The sequence below is a fragment of the Sphaerodactylus townsendi genome, linkage group LG16, assembly GCF_021028975.2.
Source record: "Sphaerodactylus townsendi isolate TG3544 linkage group LG16, MPM_Stown_v2.3, whole genome shotgun sequence".
NCBI classification, from domain to species: Eukaryota; Metazoa; Chordata; class Lepidosauria; order Squamata; family Sphaerodactylidae; genus Sphaerodactylus; species Sphaerodactylus townsendi.
The window spans coordinates 22,519,139-22,541,190 of record NC_059440.1 but is presented as its reverse complement, the minus strand read 5'-3'; the positions used below and the strand labels follow the sequence as shown (position 1 = coordinate 22,541,190).

At 46.3% G+C, this 22,052-nt stretch overlaps 2 protein-coding genes across 4 annotated transcripts; both read right to left on the bottom strand.

Moving 5' to 3' along the window:
- Positions 1-5,870: 5,870 nt before the first annotated feature.
- On the bottom strand, positions 5,871-6,870 carry LOC125445534 (E3 ubiquitin-protein ligase RNF186-like). Its single transcript, XM_048518620.1, has one exon. The coding sequence runs from the start codon at positions 6,868-6,870 to the stop codon at positions 5,977-5,979; it is 894 nt and encodes a 297-aa protein (XP_048374577.1). The 3' UTR covers positions 5,871-5,976.
- A 6,049-nt stretch (positions 6,871-12,919) lies between these two features.
- YBX1 (Y-box binding protein 1) lies at positions 12,920-21,934 on the bottom strand. 3 transcript variants are annotated; one of them, XM_048518791.1, is made up of 8 exons: positions 21,501-21,934; positions 19,698-19,761; positions 17,407-17,440; positions 16,079-16,168; positions 15,472-15,774; positions 14,920-15,002; positions 14,560-14,843; positions 12,920-13,288 (listed from the first exon to the last, which is right to left on the bottom strand). In XM_048518791.1, the coding sequence occupies exons 1-7, from the start codon at positions 21,724-21,726 to the stop codon at positions 14,591-14,593; spliced, it is 1,053 nt and encodes a 350-aa protein (XP_048374748.1). In that variant the 5' UTR covers positions 21,727-21,934; the 3' UTR covers positions 12,920-13,288; positions 14,560-14,590. The 3 variants fall into 3 exon arrangements, with proteins under 3 accessions (XP_048374748.1, XP_048374747.1, XP_048374749.1); XM_048518790.1 differs by having other exon boundaries at positions 12,920-13,293; positions 21,501-21,933; XM_048518792.1 differs by having other exon boundaries at positions 12,920-13,293; positions 14,560-14,825; positions 21,501-21,931.
- Between the last annotated feature and the right edge of the window lie 118 nt (positions 21,935-22,052).

Here is a 22,052-nt window from a genome sequence, read left to right as displayed (position 1 = left end):
GATGTAGGGTTGCCAACCTCTAGATGTGGTCTGGAGTTCTCCCAGTGGTACAGTTATCTCTAGACTACAGAGATCAGTTTCTTGGGAGAAAATGGCTGCTTTGGAGTGTGGACTTTGTGGCATTGAAACCTGATGAAGTCTCTCCCCACCTCGAATCCCACCCTCCCCCAAGCTCCATTCCTAAATCTCCAGGTAGTTCCCAACCCAGAGCTGGCAACTGTATAAAATGGTAGCGGGAGCAGATAGAGACAGCGGACAGCTGACTGCCCTCTGATGTTGCTGGCAGGAGGACTGTATGCAGCAGCCTGTTTCTAGACTTTTTGCTAGACACATTTAGTATCAAAACATATTTGTTTTGATAAAAATCTGTGTTTTTATTTAGGTTAAGGACATAAGAGCCTTGTGTGATCAGATCAAAAACTCATTTGTCCCATACCCTGTTTCCCAGAGATTCCCTGGCAAACACTGAAGCAGGCATGATTGTCCAGATGGCACCTAACAATTCAAGTCTGATAACATACTGACTCTGATCCTGGAAATTCCATTTACCCATTATAGCCAGTAGCTTTAAATGGGCCTCCTCTTATTCTCTCAAATTATTGAACCCTAAACTGCTGGGAAATACAGTTGCTTGCCATCTAAGCTCTCACTTCACATAATTTGGCTTTTTGGCTGTCAGTTAATGATTCTGTGGGCTCAGTGGTTTCGATCACCTGATTCTGCGCTGAGCAACTGGGAATGTTGCTACTGTGCTGAGCAACTGGGAATGTTGCTACTGCTGTCCTCTCTGCCCCCGACCCTTGGTATCCATAATCACTAGAATCAGCTTGCAAATCTATGGCCATGCAGTCTTGTGTAGATTAATAAGTCGTGTTTAATTTATTTATCACCCTGACCTTTGTACTGCAATTATTGCCTTGTTTTCTTATTAGATCCCCTCCCTGCTGATGTCAGTAGAATTTGCTCAGTGGTATGGCTGACACTTTTGGTTATTTCCATTAATGCTGTAGTTTGACATGTATCACATGACGGGGGAACAGGGCAGAAGGGCATCGAGCAACGTTAAGCCAGTTCTTCTAAATCAAGTATTAGGCCCTTTCTATGCAGCAACAGAACAACTGTTCGGCTCTCCTCTTTTTGAAACTTATTCAAGTCCACAGCTAGGGAAGTTTACATAGGCAGCTATAACACTGCTTGTAAACAGCAACGGACCCACTGCTGCTTCCGTACATGAATGTATATGCCCTCTTAATAAAATATATGGTTTTTATCAAGGAGGTTATACGAGAACTATCTAAAGAACTGTCCCTGCTCAGTGTGGTGAAGTGGTTAAGAGCAGGTGGATTCTAATCTGGAGAACAGGGTTTGATTCCCCACTCCTCCACCTATGTGGCAGAGGCTCATCTGGTGAACCAGATATGTTTCCGCACTCTAACATTCCTGCTGGGTGACCTTGGGCTAGTCACACTTCTCTTCCAATCTCTTTCAGCCCCACCTACAAGGTGTCTGTTGTGGGGAGAGGAAGGGAAAGGAGCTTGTAAGCCACCTTGAGTCTCCTTACAGGAGAGAAAGGTGGGATATAAACAGGGGCGTACCTAGGCAAACCGGCGCCAGGGGACAAAACCTGAGTTTGGCGCCCCCCTCCCCACCCGGCATATGGGCTGCCACCCTCCCCCACCATGACCAAACAATGATTTTTTGTACCAGCTCACAAAACACCTCCCACTCCCATCAAAACATACATGGCTCTCTCCCCACCAACTCTTTTCCTAATTTCCTAATCACAACAACCCTATGAGGTAGGTTGTTAGCCTGAGAAACAATTCCAAGCCAGTGCAAGTGGGTATTAAGCATGTAAATCTCTCACAAATCACCCCCAGCAAAACAGTTACCAAACAAATGTCAGCATAATCTCTCACAAAACAACGCCAGCAGAATCCACCCCCAAACAGCATTACTTTCAATGGTGTTTAAACTAGGGAGCTCAGATTCTTCTTTTAAACCTACCTTAGGGAGAAACTGGGGTCCCCGGTTAAAACAAACAGCATCACTTTTGAGGGTTGGAGATTCAGATGAAACAAATAGCAGATTCGGCTGGAATATGGGCACATTCGGGCATATTTGGACAAAAATTGTCCGATTATGTCTTGGCCAAATATGAACAAATGCGAATGCAAGGTATTTGGGTTTTTTGGGGGTTTTTTTGGTGTTTTTTCAGCCTGCAGGGAGTGCATTTTTAAAGCTAGCGGCACCATGATTTCAGGGCATCATCCAGAGACTGCCCTGATGATATCACCTGAGTTTGGCGATGTTTGGTTCAGGGGCAGCAAAGTTATGGACGCCCAAATGGAACACCCCCATCCCCATTGTTTTCAATGGGAGCTAACCTGAGATGGGGGTTACCCATTTGAGGGACCATAACTTTGGTCCCTCTGAACATAACTTCACCAAACTTGGGTGGAATCATAAGAATAGTTAACAGATGATACCCTGAAATTTTGGTGTTACTAGCTTTAAAAAATAGACCTCTTCCAGGCACCCCAAGAAATTTGCCCAAGATTCTTTGTTTTGCAGTGACTTTGCTCCATTGTAGCGAATGAGGAATTTCTGAGGCAGGCTGCACATTTTTGAAGATAGAGGCTCCAGACTTTCAAGGTGGCTCCAGGAGGGTCTCCTGGTAATAGCATCCAAGCTTGGTGAGCTTTGCTTCTGGAGTGGGGGGGGGCGAGTTGAGAGAGTTCTGAGAGAACTCAGCCCACAGGCTTTCATGTGCAGGAGTGGGGAAACAAAATAAGCCTTTTGGGGGCCCATAAAATTGAACCCCCAAAAGCAAAGGTCTCCAAACCTGGATACTATTACCAGGAGGCCCTCCTGGAGCCACCCTGAAAGTCTGGTGCCTCTATCTTCAAAAATGTGCAGCCTGCCTACACACTCAGAAATTCCCCATTGGCTACAATGGAGCAAAGTCACTGCAAAACAAAGAATCTTGGGCAATTTTTTTGGGTGCCTGGAAGGGGTGTATTTTTAAAGCTAGTGACACCAAAATTTCAGGGTATCAACTGTTAACTATTCTTATGATGCCACCCAAGTTTGGTGAAGTTATGTTCAGGGGGACCAAAGTTATGGTCCCTCAAATGGATAGCCCCCATCTCAGGTTAGCTCCCATTGAAAACAATGGGGTTGGGGGCACCCTCTTTGGGGGTCCATAACTTTGCTGCCCCTAAACCAATCATCACCAAATTTGGTTGGTATCATCAGGACAGTCTCTGGATGGTACCTTGAAATTTTTGTGTTGCTAGCCTTAAAAATGCGCCCCCTGCAGGCCAGAATGTGAAAAAACACTGGAAAATTTAAAAAAACCACAAACGACCCTGAAATGTTGGCGCCCCCCACGTGACCAAATGGGGGGCGCCCAGGGACATAGGGTACCCCCTGTCCCTAGGCAGGAACGCCACTGGATATAAATCTAAACTCTTCTTCTTCTCATTGGCCCCTTCCGCACACGCAAAATAATGCGTTTTCAAACCACTTTCACAACTGTTTGCAAGTGGATTTTGCCGTTCCGCACAGCTTCAAAAAGCACTGAAAGCAGTTTGAAAGTGCATTATTCTGCAAGTGCGGAATGAGCCATTGAAAACACATTTAAGATACCTTGTAAAGTCAAGCAATCAGGCATCCATTGAAAATGCAAGAGAAACAGAATGGACAGAGTAATATTGGAGCAGCCTTTAACAAGTGTTCCATCGGTTTTAAATTGGCCACTCGCTTGGATTAAATCAATTTGCATGCAAGTAAAGGTGTCTGTTACCGCTGCCTTCTTGAGATACCAAAGGATGGTTGAGAGACAAACGTAACAAGCGAAAAGCTAGCACTTGTTAGGAAACACCATTTTTTAATATATTCTTTGTCATTCCCTGTTACAATAAATGTCCCCAAACAAAAGCAGACTCACAAAATAAAGAGGCAGCCTGATCAATTACAGTTGGCCCCCCTGCTGCTTAATCGTCATTAGATCTAGATTGATATCTCTACTGATTAAAAACTGGCAGGCCCGCTTGCTCCATCAGGCAAAATATGAAACAGATTTTGTATGGAACCTGCATGGTTGTTTGGGTTAGGCCAGTGAGTAAGGTCAACAGATATAAAGCATTTTAACATGCGTCCCTTAGCACAGAACCTGGAAATAGTTATAAGGGAGAGAAGTTGCTGGTTTTGTAGTGGAGAATTTCTGTCCTTCCCATCCCAGTGCTGAAACTGCCAAGTGTCTTGAGGCACAACAGCTGTGATTTGTACCTTTGGTCTTATCAGGCCTTGCCCAGAGAAAAGGAATGAAAGCAGAAGTTGTCTTTGCTCTTCCAGTGACAACATGAAACAAAAAGAACTAGAACAAAATGAGAGCTGACTTCAGATTTCAACCACTGTTCTCCCTCTGTTCCTTTACGGGCATCCTTTCAGCAGCTACTTTAGATCTGACACCCCCCAAGTCTTTCCCCACTGCTACCATGGCCCCACGTTTTCTTATGGTCTTACGTTTCCATATCTATGAGCAAATAAAAGACAATAAAGTGACTTATATTTTGTTTGCTTTACTTACAGTCTGCCTTTCTCACTGGGATTTGAGAAGGATTACACAGACTGATATGCCACCCTAGCACCATTTATGCACAGCAGACACAAACATTTTAACAGCAGTATTTCTGTAAGGTCTTAGTACAGTTGGTAGAAAGGACCAGATGTGGGGAAACCTGGTAAAAAAAAACCTTGAATCTTCAGATACAACCAGAATTGTCATAAAATTCAGCAATATGCTTACTTGGGAAGAGGAGCCTCCCTGTATGCCAATAAAGGCCATCTTGTAAAAGGAGCCTCCCCTTCCCCGCTCCTGTTCACACATTTCTTTCTGCTGCATGGAAGGAGAAGAAGGAGAGTTGAATTTATATCCCCCCTTTCTCTCCTGTAGGAGACTCAAAGGGGCTTACAAACTCCTTTTCCTTCCTCCCTGTGAGGTGGGTGGGGCTGAGAGAGCTCCGAAGAACTGTGACTAGCCCAAGGTCACCCAGCTGGCGTGTGCTGGAGGGCACAGGCTAATCTGAATTCCCCAGATAAGCCTCCACAGCTCAAGTGGCAGAGCGGGGAATCAAACCCAGTTCCTCCAGATTACAGTACACCTGCTGTTAACCACTACGCCACTGCTGCTCCTAGAGTACAAAGACAGGTTAACACATGTATCTGCAAACACATACTTTTTACGTAATGGCCCTGCATAACCCATGGCGCTCTTCCGCAACAGGTTTGCCACTGATGAGAAAACGTATCACGAATGTCCTTTTAAAAAGTCCTTCATTATTAATTGCCAGCAAATGGTCCATCTGTTTAAAGGTCCATGTTGGAGCAGATGTACACTGGGACCAGGCCTCCAAGTCTGCTGTTCCAGATGAGCATATAAGGCTGCTGTGCCAAGTCAGACAATCAATCGATCCACCTAGCTTCTTTTCATCTCCTGCTGCCAGCTGGGCTCTTCATTCTCGGGCAGACGTGCTCTGTGGTTGCCGTGCAGTTCCTTCATGTCACCTGTCTGAGGATGCGGGAGGCAGTGCATAGAGCGCCACTCCCAGTTTTTCTGCCCTGAGAGATATCCTAAGGCAGTGGGTAGATGGTCTTCTATTGCTCACTCATGGAACTCTCCATTGCTGTTCAGTGGCAGCAATAACGGCAGAGCCTGTTTATGTTGCAAAACACTTCCCCTGGAACATCCCTGAAGGCAACATTCTGGCTGCCTCTTGTATTGCTGAGAAGGCAACAGGGTGAAGAACAGTCCAGGAATTCGCGTGACGGAAGTGGAGCACCAGCTACCTGATTCAGACAAGTCAGGAATCAGAGGCAGTTCAATGGCACAACCTGTTTGAAATCTTTGCCAGATGGAAGTTGCTGGCGGAACTTTTCTAAGGTCCAGGGCGTCCCTTCCCGAGGACCGTTTCAGGCAGCAGATGTGATGTGGCTCATGCTCGTTCGCCCGCAAGGGGGTAAAATGTTTGAACGGCTGCAGCTCCAGTTAGGATTGCAACAAAGCACCCCGGCCACGATCAGTCCCAGAATGACAGCAAAGCAAAGGGTCCACGTCAACAGGCCACCGTACAGGAAGGGGAGCACGAAAAGCATGACGCTCATCAACAGCAAGATGAGAAAGAGCAGCCTCTTGGCAGCCACCCTGTTACTGTGTTCTTCACCTTGGCTGATAGAGAAAGTGCTGTGAATCACCAGCGTTCCACTAAGAGCGTCCGGAGAGAAATGCATCTCTGCATTTGGGCCAGGATCGGCCAAGTGCCCAATGCCCACTTTATTGGGGAGGCCGCAAATAAGCCCTCCGAAGACGGTGGTGACTTTCCGGCAGACGGGACAAATAATTCTCCAGGCATTATCTTCATTCCGCAGCATCAGCTTCAGGCAGACCGCGCAGAAGACATGGTGGCAGGCGAGAACCTTGGGGGGCCGGCTGCAACTGTAGCGGTTGAAGCAGACAAGGCAGTCCATGTCTGCGGCTGAGCCGTCGGAAGAGCGTCCAAAGTCTCCCTGATTGGCCGAACTATCAGAACAACCCAAAGAAGCAGGTACGGACAGTGGTGACATCTGGAACGTTGTGTATTTCCTGCCCATAAGTAGTTGGTCCAAGGTTTGCAGAGACTGCAGTTTCACATAAGACGCCGCATTCTTTTCTTTGGAATCTGGAGTCCCGCATCCTACGTGGTCTGTGTTTTTATCATGGTCTTCAGAGGCGCTGCAATTGTCCGTCCCTGCCACTTTTTCTTCAGCAGATTCACACTCGCTTGTTTCCCCACTGGCGGTTCCAGGAGAGATCGCTTCCGGTTCCATGCTGCCAAACTGAGCAGCCGTAGCAAAGCGATTGTACTCCAGCCGAGCTTGGCTTCACAGTAGCAGCTGCCGGCTCCACAGCGATTTATGTCAGCCTTCAAATAACGTAAGCAATTATCAGGTGTTGGACATGAAGGCACTTCTTTATCAGGACTGCCGAGAGAGGTCTGGCATGTTAATCATTAATACCGAAGCCACACAGGTCCCTAATGCTTGGCAGTATTGCTGAGTAACTGTGCCCTTTTTTAGATAATGGTCAAAACATGCAAATCAAGCTGCCACCAGTCTGTTTAATGTAAGTGCTTTGCACTTCTTACCTAACTTCTTCTCCTGCGAAGCTTGAAAAACAGGTTTAGCTTGGGAGAGAGAGAGAGAGCAGTTTTGACCAGGCGCTTTGTCACAGAGCAAGGATTCAAACATGGAGCACTTCTGGACAAACCCATCAATCTGGCCGCAAACACCACAGTAGCTGCTTAATTCTTCCTGCTTCTCTTTCACACAAGCTCATCAATCTTTGATATTTGGAAGAGTGGTTGCATACAGTTGGTGCTGGACGCTGATCAGCCAAGTCCCTGTCCAAACCTTTGCGGCCCACCTTTAGAAATAAAGGGTTTGGCCCCAGATGCAGAGCCTTCTCTGTTGTGGCGCCTCAGCTGTGGAACTGCTTTACCAAACACCGAGTCTGCAGAGTTTTTGCCAGTTGCGTCAAACAGAGTCACTTTTGTTTAACTGGGTCTCATTTTAAGATTCTCTCCCAGTCATCTTTTTAATGCTGTTTCAGTATTCTAGTGGGGCTGGTAATAAAACGTTTGTCTGAGAGATTGCTCTTCTGCTGTTGTATTTTTTCCTACTGTTTAATATTGGAGATCCGTCTTATCCTGTTCTATTTAACTTGAACTTAAAAATTGCAATATGTAAGCAAAACGAAACAGCCCAGGGAGCTTGGAGGGAAAGATGTGAGTGCGAAAAGAAACTGCGCAAGGTTTTTAAAAATTGGATCAAGTTTTTAACAGTGGGAGGGAAGGTTAGAGATCTTTTTAGATCAGGGGTGTCCAACTCTGCCCCTCCAGATGTTCATGGACTACTGTTCCCATCTGCTCCCACCAGCATGGGAATCGTAGTCCATGAACATCTGGAGGGCCACAGTTGGACACCGCTCTGTCAGATCCTTAGGTTCTCTTCTAAGATTGGCACCATCTTTGCGGTACACCCTCCCCGTGGCTCCATCATCCATGGGGTTTGGGCGGCAGGAGGCTTCGAAGAAAGCATTTGGGACAACACAGCAGCCATCATGATATTGAGGGATGCTCGTGACAGCATCGGACAGCAATAAACAATAAGTCAGGAATGGTGTAATGGATAAGGCAAAAGAGCAGTAAGTGCAGAAATCTAATAAAATGAAAAATTCCTTTGTTTTTCTTTGCCTTGCTGGAATTTCTGTTTTTGTTTTGTTGGTATGCTCTGGCATTAGCTCTTTTTTTCACTTTATTAAATGATTGCTGTTTTGACTTAGCCTTGGCGTAGTAAGCATTGGACAGCAGCCCTCACAAAGCACAGCTATTTGGTGGCCCTCGAGTAGCACTGTTTTCCTTTTCAAGCAGTCCTGACACCTTGTGGCCACCGCCTCTTGCTTCGAAGTTTTCCCTCCTAGACGACACCCTAGCGGTCACGGCTTGTATTAACCAGCACTGTCCAAAAGACCAGCCAATTTTATAAGCGATCTCTAATGAATTCTAATGCCTACGTGTTGGTTTACATCAGGGAGTCCAACTGAGTGAAGTCCTGCAGCCAGTCACAGACTACGATATTTCTCAGCAGCTGGTGGAAAGGTTGCAAGAAGAGAAGAGAATGGAGGCTCAGAAGAGAAAGGAGCAGTAAGAAGCCCACCTCTGCATGCAAGTGCAGATAGTCACAGAGGATCAGTTTTGTGGCCAGGAAGGAAACAACATGTATGATGAAGAGAAAGTAAAATACAGTGTTCAAGGTGTTGAAGAACTCGACATTAGCAGAGTTTGTTCAAAACCTTTCTCAGACCATGGGGTTTCCTCAAGATCAGACCCGGTTGTGGCCAACGCAAGCCCAAAGTAATGGAACAAAACGGCCAGCAAGGTTAGATAACGAAGCAGACGGCATAAAGCTGTATAAAACCTGGTTTTAGCATTTATATTTTGTAATTTATATTTTTATGTCGTTTTTGTTTTATTGTATTGTCGAAGGCTTTTAAAAATTATGTTGATTGTAAACTGCCTCGAGCCCTTCGGGGGATTGGCGCGATATAAGTGCAGAAATAAATAAAATTAAAATAAGGTGTGGAACGGTTTGAACATGTTAAGTGTTCTTCTGTCCAGCTGACCGTTGGCCATGATTTCTTGCTCAGTCCCATCTAGAATTACCCCGTCAGCCAGTAGATTTCAGGGAAACTGACTTTCACATAGGCATGTGTAGGAGCAGAGGCCTGGAATGCCAGATCAGGAATAGGCTAAAAGGTCATCTGGCCCCCTTCTGCGGCTACCCGATACTTAACATAATTGGTGCCTGTCCAGCCTCTCCTTGGAAGTCTCCACTGGTCCCCCGTGGAGCCCACAGCTCTCTGCACCAGTAGGATAAACAGTTCCTCCCACTCCTCCTGACACCCGTCTACATATTTCCAGCCTGCAAACAGATTACCCTCTCAAAGCAGATGGCCCCAGCCATTTCAGTCTGCGAACATGTTGCTTCCGTAGCAGACACACATGATTTTGTCGGTTCATGGGGTAAACGTAGCCAGTTCCTTCCGTCCGTCCGTCTCTCAGACACCTTCGTAAGCTCTTGTCAGGATCCTTTCCAGCACGCAAACGTTTTTTTTACAAAATGCAGACAGCCCTCCCTATGGCTGGCTCAAAAACGATTCAGTTACAACCAAAAATGGCATGAGCCGTTTGACCTGACCCGACATTGTTGACTCATGTTCTGTTTTGTCAACTAACTCGCTGGATGGGTATTTTGGAGCCGGCATCAGAGCAGGCCTGCCCATGATACAAATGGGGAGGAAGTACTAAAGCTAGAGTCTTGGGGTGGGGTTTGAATTAAAACGCAAGGCCCCTTTGCCAAAGTGGAGCAGCAACCTAATACCGCCGAATCTTTTGCAGATGGTTGGGCAAACTGAACTCGGCAAGGGGGCAGAATTCCAAACCCTGTAGAATACACATGTGAAATAGTCACACTTATACCTTACTAGAGCAGCTCTTTTAAACACTGACAACTGCCCCCCCCCCCGGCCCCCGGTTAACTGGTCACACTTGTTAAATCACCTCCAGCATAGCTGATATTAACCTGTCAAGAAAGGCATGCCCAGTGCCAGAAGCCAGCATTAGATTTTGCCGCGGCCCCACCTGTCTGTCTACCCTTCCCTCCATCCCATATCATCTAGAACTACAAACCATATGACGTTATCCCATATAGAGGTTCTACTCTGTATTTGGTGGGGTATTGTGTTACATGCTTAGATGCTGTGGAGGAAGCAGGAGATGAGAATGCTTTTAACATACTTTTAACTCCCAGCCGGCCTTTAGCACACAAATAGTAGACAGTTCACAAGCTAACCTTCCCTTCAAGCTCCCCCAAACCCACTAGAGCCCATTTTCAGGGCAGATTTTCTGTTATGCCTAGAACATGGACAGTTAGGAGCTATTCTCTATCATAAGACTGAGACTGCTCTGCCTTCATCCAGTGTCTTTTTGCTTATCTAAGGATGGTATCCCGTTTGCATGTGTGAAGCCCGGCATTAGATTTTGCAACTTGGGATCCTTAACAAAAATGGCTTGCTAGAAGGAGAATCCTTACCAGATCTGTTAACAATTAGACTTCGGTTATGGAATCCTGAAGTATTAATGTTTGTGATTCTACGAGGCAAATGTGTAGGATTCTTTGCTTTTAGGTTTGTTTACAAGCCGAAGTCCCACTATGGGGAACACAACTGGGCGTTGATCACTCCTCCAGTTATTGTCTAAAGAATGCATTGGCTCATTTCCCCTTCCATTGTGCACTGTGTCAAATAGTTTGTAAAGTGTTTTTATTGTACCCTTAGCTATTAAAATGCTCATACTATACATTAAAAAGCCACAAATATCATAGTTACTAAAAGATTACCCAACATGTAAGACAATCCCACCCCCAGGTTAAACACAAACCATTTATTATTGCGTGTTATCCAAAAATGGTATATGAATTTAAGGGGACCTCATACACATAATGCTCCTGGGAGGAAAATTTTGCCTTCCTTTTGGGTAACAATAATCAAATCTAAAGCAGCAAGCTGACCCCATCGATTGCTGTCATGCTGGGGCTCAGCTGCTCATGGTACCCATTGATATACCAGGGAAAATAGCAAGGTCAAACTGAGGCATCAGTGCCACAGAAGGGGAAGCACACAGCGGCAGGGATTTCAGAGCGCCAACAAAGCCTTCACAGCATCTATTGAATCCACAGCTGATCTGCTACAGAACTTCCGAAATACATCTTGTTGCTAACCTCCTCCCTTTCCAAATTACAAAATTACAACCGGTAGCCACCTGAAAGTAGACTCTCTTGTGAAAACTGGAGTCAAAATAGAATCATAGAGTTGGAAAAGACCCCAAGGGCCATCAAGTCCAACCCCCTGCAATGCAGGTACACGTAATCAAAGCACTCCTGACAGAGGACCATCCAGCCTGTTTTTAAAACCTCCAAAGGATTCTCCACCACACTCTGAGGGAGTGCATTCCAGTAGCTCAGATTAACACCCCCACACACCAAGCTTCGGGGGGGGGGGGGGCGTAACTGCTCCTCAACACCTGCTCTCCTGAATGAAATATTAGCCTTGTCTAGAAGGGCAAACTCCTAAGTGTCAGCACCAAACTTTCTAGTGATGTTTCCAGGAACTCATCTTAGGCTTTTCAAATGGGAGGCGCTACAGGCAACACTGTAGAGCGCTCCAACTTATCACCCATGCATTGGTTGATAATGCCATTATATATAAACCAGTGACTCAACCACATGTGAGGAACGAAGAGGCTCCTGTGGGACAGGAGCATGCCAAACAGAAAAGCTTGACTTTGGCAAGGAGGATGTTGCCCGTTTCCCCATGTAGGGCACCCCCTCACAGCAGCCGGGAGAAGCTAGCTCATGTTCAAATGCCTTCCCACACTCAACCAAAGCCCTTCAAGAACACAAGAACAAGCCAGCTAGATCAGACCAGAGTCCATCTAGTCCAGCTCTCAGCTATTCGCAGTGGCCCACCAGGTGCCTTTGGGAGCTCACATGCAGGATGTGAAAGCAATGGTCTTCTGCTGCTGCTGCTCCCGAGCACCTGGTCTGCTAAGGCATTTGCAATCTCATATCAAAGAGGATCCAGATTGGTAGCCATAAATCAACTTCTCCATAAATCTATCCAAGCCCCTTTTAAAGCTATCTAGGTGAGTGGCCATCACCACCTCCTGTGGCAGCATATTCCAAACACCAATCACACGTTGTGTGAAGAAGTATTTCCTTTTATTAGTCCTAATTCTCCCCCCCCCCCCCCCGCATTTTTAATGTATGCCCCTTGGTTTGGATGCTTAAAAACTGCTTTGGAAGAGGTGAGGTTCAAATGTCAAAGGCCCAGCTATTCTTTCAACATCTTTTTTGATGCGCGGCAATTGTTTTCAAGTCCTCACTTGAATGCGGTCACGTTAATACATTTTCCTTGAAACGGACCCAACTAAGTTGCAGTGAAAAAGAAAGGTCAACTGATGTGCAAAATACACAGGATCCTAACGGTCCCTGTTTTGCGTGGCGGGCAAGGGAAGCCAGCCCCAATGATTTTCAGCCTCTTCTCCCTCCTGCCCCTCATCTGATCAATTTTTGCAGTAATATTGGATGGTTCCATTCTCAAGCTAACTTCAGCACATTCAAAGCCTCCATTAACTTCTCTGCTTCTAGCTAGAAATACTTAGGAGACAAGCTCTCTCCCCCTCCACTGAGCTTATGGGATAGGCTACAAAACCGGGGGGGGGGGGGGGGGGCAGAATTGGAATAAAAAAGCACCCCAGGCAATTCTTAAGACCTTTATTAAGAGATGCTTGCAGTTTGACTTGAAAAAATCAGGTGTATATTTCATACAAATTAAAAATGAGGTTCTTAAAAATCCCAACTTGACCAGATATGAAACAATTTAAAAACCTTTAAAGGTGTATTGAGAAAAAACAGGCCTTTAAAAAACATGTTTGTCGCTCCCAAAAGGAGACTGCTTTAGGTAAAAATAATAAAAATCCCATGCTGCATAGATAATGCAGATAGTTCGAGTTATCTGGTCAACAGCAAAAAGCAAGCACTTAAGGTCTTCAGTTCCAATTCTTCTGTTCATTTCTTATTGCTGGAATTTCATATTCTCTTCATTTCATATTCTCTCTTCTTTTGATGACTAAACTGAAAAAGAAAGACAAAAAGAGGTCATTAACCATACGGGGAGTGACCCCACCTCCCCCTGAAGCCAGCGGCAGAACTGATTTTCCTCTGGAAATTATCTTGCATCCCTCCCCTCAAGCACTGCAGCATCTTCAGGAATGCAATTTAGTTCTCCCAAATAGCCAATGAAGAAATTTTAGATTGGAAGTAGGGACTCATGTGATTGTTCCCCTGTATGAATTCTCTGCACATAGAAAGTAGATCACGGTACTTGTTTAGTCTTTGCCCTTGAGGAGCTAAACATCTATGGGAAAGGAACTTTTCAGCACAGCAGAGCTTTCAATCACTCTGAGCCTCCACCTCAGTGTTGTACCCCAGAAAGTCTTAGTCTTACCATATTAAGAGCTACTTGAGCGTCTATTTTAGCAGCTCAATAAGGAATACTCCTAAGGATGCAGACATTAAATCCAGTGCCATCTATGGTTTAGACCGCCCCAGTACCAGTTATGTCATGTATGGGTGAACCATCATCACACTTGCCTCAAGGAAATCCTACTGAAATCAGTGAGACCAATGTCCAAAGATGCATGCTTCCAAAGTAATCTAAAAATGCCTTCCACCAAGCCATTAAGCAATTCACAGAGCTTGTGCAGACATCTTATTTTAGCAGACTGCATCCTTGACGTTTGGTCAGTATTCCCTCACATCCCATATCCTGGCTTGTATGTTCCCTAGGAAGTTAGAATCAAAAGCCTCCAGACCAAAGAGAGCCGAGCTTCTTGCCTATTCTGAACCAACAATAACATTTCAGTTATAAGAGTTATCTCTTGGCATATGCACTCCAAGGATTTTATAGCCTTTCTGGGCTCATCAACAAAGCCCCCAGACCAAAGAGAGCCAAGCTTATTGCGTATTCTGAACAAACAATTATATCTCAGTTGTAAGCTTTTTTTCTTGGCATATGATTCCAGGGATTTCATAGCCTTTCCAGGATCATCAACAAAGGTCTAGAGAGGAACATACAATTTCTAGATGTGAAAAGACAAGGGTGATTAAACCAGGAGAGCTGAATGCCTGACCCCATGCAACCTTCTGTTTTCAATCTTGATTCAAACATGGATAGAGCCTTCCCTCCACCCCACCCCAAAGTAATTACAGCTCCCATTATGATTTGATCAGGATTTGAAAGGCCAGCTAACATATTCTCGATGCTGAGACGTACAAGCGCAACATACCCAAGTGCACTTTAGCAGGGGGTCCATCACCCTCTCTGGATACACTACTCACCCGGATGATGGTAGAGATGGTAAGCCGGTGTTTACTCAGCCCCGCCCTGCTCGGCCTCGGGAGCGGACGTGTTCTCAGCTGATGGTTCGGCTGCCTTTGTCTCTTTGCCATCTTGTGGTTTAGGGTTTTCTGGGCGTCTGCGTCGGTAATTGAAGTTACGACGGTACCGACGTTGAGGTGGCTGCTGACCCTGGGCCTCATCCCCCTGGTTCTCTTTGTCTTCTTCGTTGCCTTCCTCCCTGGGCTGTCGTTGGCGAGGAGGACCCCTGAAAAGTCCAGCAAACCTTTAAGCATCTACCTCAGTCTCAAGGTTCTAGCGTAAAGCAATTCAGCGCCGGACGTGTTTCTGTGGGAGCTCACCTGCGAAAGCGTGGTCTGTAACCCCGATACATGTTCTGTCTGCCAGGCCTGCCTTGTTCTCCGGCACCCTGGTTGTCAGCACCCTAAAAGACAGAAGAGGCAAGGTGCTTTTTTAAAATCCCAACTTAATGGCCAATTACACACACATTCTACTTTCATTGTGACCTATGCTTGTTAAACATAAAAGAGTTAATTCTAACTTAAATTTACTTCATGGAACTGAAGCACTATCGTTTGGCCTAAAAGGGGTGGGGTCAGGATGCTCAAGCAGAAAAAAATAACTTTGCTACTCATAAATGAGCACAGCAATCTGTGCAATTTTCGCAGATTTTTTTTTTTTAATGGCCTGTCCGCATGGAAAATACTACGAAAAATCAAGAATACCTATTTCCCTATAAAAGAATATTGCCAAAGCAGGTATGTCCAGTAATTCAGGGATCTGAGTTTATGTAGGTAAAAACCGAACACATGGTAATAGCAGGCATACTGTGTCTCTTCTAGTAAAGAACATTTAATGCAACAAAGGCAAATAATTATTTCCTGCAAAATTACCTCCACTATCTCTCCTTGCACAGGAGCATTGGAATACTGTGGTCGACGGCCATAGGGCCGACGCATGTAGTAAGGTGGATACCGCCTCCTGCGGTAGGGGCGCCGCTGTTGGGACTGGCCCTCTGGCAAGCTCTCTGACCCCTCATTCTTTTCTCCACTGTCACTGTTTTGGTAATTTTGCTGGTAGTTGCGTGGAGGACCTCTACGCCGTGGATATCGTCTGTACTGGTTACGGTCTGCCGCGTATTTACTGCCTTGGACTGGAACTCCACCAGGGCCTGTAACATTGGCTGCCTCCGCTCCCTGGAAATAGTCATCACAAAACGCTGTGAACGAGAGTCAGCAAACACAGGCACCAAAACACCCACAGTCTGTAACCAATCTTCTGAACCAGTGGATGCCATGAGGCTGTGCTCTGTCCTGAAGCATTCTCCCTCTATTTTATTTTACTTCGTTTTGGTCTTTTTTTCTCATTTATCTCTTGTTATTCTGTACCTTAAAAGAAATACAGCTGACTGTTCTAGCTGCATCCACTGCCTGGCTCAGACAGAAACCGAAACTCAAACAGGAACGTGGGTGATATTTACGCTTAGGATTGCAAGCTCACCTTTTCTCCTTCAACCACATCGAACTCCACAGTCTCTCCATCTCCCACGCTGCGAAGGTATTTCCTGGGGTTATTCTTCTTTATAGCAGTCTGATAGCAAAACAGGTCAGATTTAGATTTTTTAAATGAAAGTAGCCAAGATTTAACAAGCATAAAGACCATTTTCTAGACTAGGGAAGTACCAACCAAAAGTGGAGAAGGGAGCAGGATGGGGGCAAAAGTACTGGCAGGCTAAAATGTAAATAGGGATAAAATGTTCATCTTCTAGGCTGCAACCCTGGGAGATATTTTGACTGCTTAATGGCTCACAGACAGCCATCTGAAACAGCTGGATTGTATTGGAAGCAGGTGCTTAAGGATGACATCGTTTTTTATTCCCCTCTAGCCCTACAGGCTGTGTTCCAGAGACATTAAAAAACAGGAATTTTCTAGTGCTGTTCACCCTAAATCTACATAATACAGGAAAATCATTTTAGCAACTGTTGATACAGGTGCTATGTTAGCTACTCTGACCCACGGAGCAAAGTTCTGCTACCCAAGCCTGTATTTTCAGCCAGCCATTAAACCACGCACATTAAACTGACCTTCACAGTTTGCTTACGAAACACTTTTCAGTGTCAATAGTAACAGCTGCACTCAGAGCAAAGTTATATGGTGCTGACAGTGTCGCTCTGGTACCCTGCCCCTGGACAAGCGTCACTAACCCTAGCTGCAGACTTAACCCTCTAAGTTTCCAGAAACACTAGAAGAGTGCCACAGACAGAAACACGTGCTCTTCTTGTGGGGCTTATAACCATCTCCCAGGGGTAAAAATCTTCAGGAATCTTATGACAGGCTGGTGGCAGAATGTCAGTTACAGGAAGGCTAGTCTGGGAATGAGTAATGTTGCTAATTTCAAAATGGGAATTAGGTCAGCTGCATGACAGACACCACTGCATAGGAACAAGCAGCAGACCAAGGAAACTCACTCAAGCAATACAAAGCTGCCTTCCATGTAACTTATTCAAATGGCAAGTTATTACAACTCCCCCCCCATGTATATACCTTTCTGCCAAACAGCTTCATTTTGCCTTTTTAAACCAGCACAGATGTGAAATCAGTTATGTGCGAACGTCAAAAAAGTGGACCAGAGGCTATCATTTGTGAGGCCCACAGGCACAATGAACCAGGAGGCAAGGGATACAGACCAGGGTCCCTCAAGTGCATATGGACTGAGAATATAAGTATTCCAACAGTTGAACCAAGTGATGTGCAGTCCCTTCAGCCAAAGCACCACACTGTCTTGGTTCACCAGAATCTGGTATATCTAGCAAGCAACATGGCCTTACCTGGTGGACAAACACATCTTCCTTGGTGTCATTCCTGCAGCAAAAGAAAACATTCTCAGTTCAGAAAATATGACACACGCACACGCACACAAAACAGCATTCTCCAGCAAGGAGTGGTGTTAAGTTTTGGACAGAGGCCAGGCTGTGGCTTTGGGGTACTGCCAAGGACCAACTCATGTATCACATCCCTCCTCCCGTCCACGCCCATAACTTTATTGGGCTAAAAATACATGTAGTGTGTAAGCTTGGAAGTCTCATATTTCTTCTTGAAAACTGCAGTTCTGCATACAATCATCAAGGAATCTCAACCCAAGAGTCAAAATGCTTTTTGGACTCATGACAATTCTTCCCTGCAGAAACACTTTCATTAATATTTGATCTCACATCTAACATTTAAACCCCACACATAAATCATACTTTCTACTAAGATCATTTTCACGGCAAAGTAGGGACCATTTAAAAACAGAACCAAATGTAGTCAGGTGGTACGGGTGGGTCTCGAAGCACCACGTATACTCACCAACCTTTCCTATGCTGTATTAATTACAATCCTTAACATGGGCTAGATGTTTGCAGGTAGAAACAGGTGGAGAGTGGCAAGAGTATGCACACAGACACACCAAACTTCCAATAAAAGCTCTTACTGCTCAGTGTATTGCAACACCAGATAAGCAGTTTACAGCCACACTTGGGAAGGGCTACAGTACAGCAGTTTTTCAAAATAATAATGTGCCATAACCTTGTGAAAGGTATGATATTTTATATGGCATCACAAACATTTAAGAAAGCAACATTCAAATGAAACTCAATGACCCAGGTGATCTGAACCTCCACTTTTACCTATTGCTTCTTTAAGATTCTGTGGGTCGTTCTTCATCACACCACTCAAGTCACCTATTGGCACTCCGTGACAAATTCAAGGCATGTCCCTAAAGGGCCCTGCTTGCTGACGTTTCTAGTTCAAATCATTACTGTCCAGCAAAACCTTCCTCAATTGCTTGGCTTGAGATCAAATCAGCAAGACTTGGTAACAGAAGCCAAGAAGAGCAAAATCACAGATGATTTTATTACTACTGTTCAATAGTCTCCATGGCTAGTAGCAGTACAAGAACATACTGCCTTCAGAAAGGGAGTTGTGCTCATGAAGGGGAAGCAGCACCTTTTCAAAGGCCGCACTGACTTTGCACACAATAACAACTGGGGTCAAATGAAAGCAGTATATGGATTCACACAAGACATGTCAATGTCCCAAGGCAAACAGGTATGTAAGGACCTGCAAACACCGCACTGGACACAAGCCATCATCGAAGATGAGTGAGACAGGAATGACTGAGGCTCCCGTGATTGTATTTTCACTGGCTGCACGTTTCTCATCTGGTGAGTCTTAAAAGATTAAAGAAACCGAGAGTCCCTGTGGCATCTCACGAGGTAAGGCCTAATGGCCTGTAATCTAATTAACAATGTGCATTTGCACATCCTTTGAAAAACAACCACGGCTAACCACCTAGCTGTCACCGTGAGCACCTTTTTCACCCTGTGGGCTGGTGAATATTTTGGTTTTGTTTTAAACTGCTACTTTCCTTGATAACTATTCCGGTACATTTACTATATCTGTTTTCATTTTTTTAAATGAAAAACTGCTATGAATTGGTATGCATGCTTTGAAAGCCCGGTAATCCTCTACCCACTAGTGGATTGTGTTTAGTCTGACCATCTATGCCTGCAGTTCAAAAGCCAGCAACAAGTTGCTGTTATCCTTTGCAGCAGATGTTCCCTCCATCTGCCTGCCAGACCTCTGGATTTCTTCTTTTATTTTTTTTGCCTTGGCACTGCAGTGTGCCAACAACTGAACTGCACACAACTACCTTAGAAAACCAAGGTAAAAATCAAAAGGGAGCATCTCCTAAGCCCAGCTCCTCCAATACTGTGGCTCTCTTGAGTCACAGTCAACTGGCAGGCCCTTTCAGAAGAACTGCTGCCTGGATTGTTTTCTTATTTATTTAGATACCTGTTCACCCAGAGCTAACACCTGCCAAATTCTACATCATCTCCAGTGCCCAAGTCTTGTTTGGTAATCAATAACTGCCAAGGTGGATTATGTGAAAAGCTTATCAATAACAGAGTCCAGCTTCACTGAGATATGCAGAAAAAAAGGCAAAACAAAAGTGAGCGAGGAAGATATTGTGCTAGCAGACAGGCACTGGGCCAAAAGGCCACCTAAGGACCTTAATTCCACTTATTCAATCAGTCTTTTAAAAAGATACAAAACAAAAGCGAAGAATCCTTCTCACCGGTTGATGAAGCCATAGCCGTTCCTTACGTTGAACCATTTCACTGTCCCCAAAACCTTCGTTGCTACAAAAGAAAAAAAAATAAGGCAGATTAAGATGTGCACAAGCTAGTGAGGAATCACTATGTGGTTCCTCCACTGCCCTGGGAGGAGCTAGTTTTTATACCTGAAGCTGCAAGATTGCAACATCAAGTAGCAACTTCCCTGAGAGAGCAAAGGTGAACTTCCACATTGCTTCCAACACTCAGAGTCAGTTCACACAGAATAAGCAAGTTTGTAGCCTCAGTTTATTAGGCGGTTTTAGACAAGCTCTTCTCTTAGCTGGGCAAGGGTAGTGGAGAACACTATTCCAATGGACCTGAAATGCCACATCTAGTCTATAATGATTAGTTCTGCAAATCAAAGAGGGTGCAGTGGCTAGGAGTAAGCAGATACTCCAGATACTCACTGTGAGTTCCTAGCCAAGTTATATTCTTTCAGGATCCTGTTCCCTACCCCTGAAACCCGGAAACAGTATTATTGGCTTACCTAACAAGATTATTGGGAAAGCTGTAATGCAACAAGCATGTCAGGTAGGCCGGTAATACTATTTCCGTTACCATGGTTGGGGAGATGACCTAGTCTTGAAATATTCCATGTACAGGCAAATGCTACAATCCCAGGGCCACAATATGTAGCATAATAAATATGCCACATTTTTACAGGCTTACAATACCTCATAGGGCACAGGACCAAAGGTAAGAGAATGCAGAGAGAAATCTTATATCTTTTTTGAGATGACATATGCATACTTAGGTGTAAGTTCTACTGGATTCAGCTGGACTTAAATTCCAAATGCACATGCATAAATTTGGGACTAAGGGTTTTACTTAAAGCTGTAGCATGCAAGGCTGCAGGCATCACTGATTCCAGTGGGCTTCATAGATCCTGATTAACTAAGCAAACAAAGGCGGAGATTGTGGGATTACCAATCAGTCAGGAAAATTTTTAAAAATTAAAACCAGGCATGGTTCATTCCCATAACTCACCATTAAAGGAGACCCTTAAAACTTCCCATATGTTTTACTCATTCTGCATCCAGAGGCAGGGCCTTCTCTGGCACAGCACCAGAATCACTCCCTTTAATGTAAATATTGCTTTTCTGCCTTATTTACTGTTGTGCCCATTTTAAAAGCAATAGCCTCCCAGAGGGCTCAGCCTGGAAAATAGCACCCAGATCTTGTAGAACAAGGAGACGCTTTTAGTGGGACTTCCAAGAAAGGAGGAAAAGGCGGGGGCAGGCTTCCCTCTCATTCCTGAAAAGCACGTGTTACCTGTACAGCACTCTGCAAAAGGCGCCACTACTAACACTTCCCCCCGCCCCCAAAAGGAAATAAACCTTTGCCTTAAGGCTCCCATTGTGGGGCCGACATCTTGAGCCGCCACATCGGCCACACCCCCTCCCACACAGCGTTTTTCCCCCTCCCTTTTTTTGCGACAGCGGGGCCGCGCAGGCGCAGAGAGAGACAGCCGTCTCAACCGCCGGGGCACGCGCTCAGGCCTGCCATGAGTGGGGGGAGATTAAAAGGCGACCACGGCCAGGGAAAAGAGCCGCGCGCACTTCAGCCAGCCAATCAGCGGGCAGTAAGGGAGTGAGGGGAGGAAAGGAGGGAAGGAAAAGTGCGCGCGCACAGTGACCACCAGGCGCGCGAGACAGGGGGAGGCGCCCGCGCGACCCGCCAGCCACTCAGCCCCCAGCCAAGAGGACGCCCCGCCCCCTGCTCTTCCCCCCGCCCGTCGTGCCTCATTTTTTTCTCCCCCTCACCGATGACCTTCTTGTCCCCGCCGGCGGGGGGCGCCGCCGAGCCCAGGCCGCCGTTGGTGCCGTTGCCGCCACCGCCGCCTCCTCCGCCGGTGCCGTTACTGGGCTTGGCGTCTGGGACGGCGGGGGCCGCGGCCGCTGGCAGGGGGGCCGCGGCCGCTGTGGCCACCGCGGCGGGTAGTGGGGCGGCGGCGGCGGGGGGCGCCTGGGTCTCGGCCTCGCTGCTCATGGCGACGGTGGCTGCCGGTGGACGGTGGTGGTGACTGGCTCACAGCAGCAGCAGCAGCGCCGCCGCCTCCCGCGCGGTGTTGATGGTGACTCGGGGGCCGGCCGTTGGCGGGGGGGGCTGCTCCCTTACTCCGGGCTCGCTGGGCTCCGCTCTCCGCTCCCGATACCGATCGAACTGGCCACAATGGCGGCGCGCACTGGCTAGCCACCCCGCACGCCCCTCCCACCCCGTCGCGATCATTGGCTGGCGGGGTCTGCCTGTCACGCGCGGTGCACCCCCATTGGCTCTGTGCCGCGCGCCGCGACGTTCTGCAGTGCCCGGTTGGG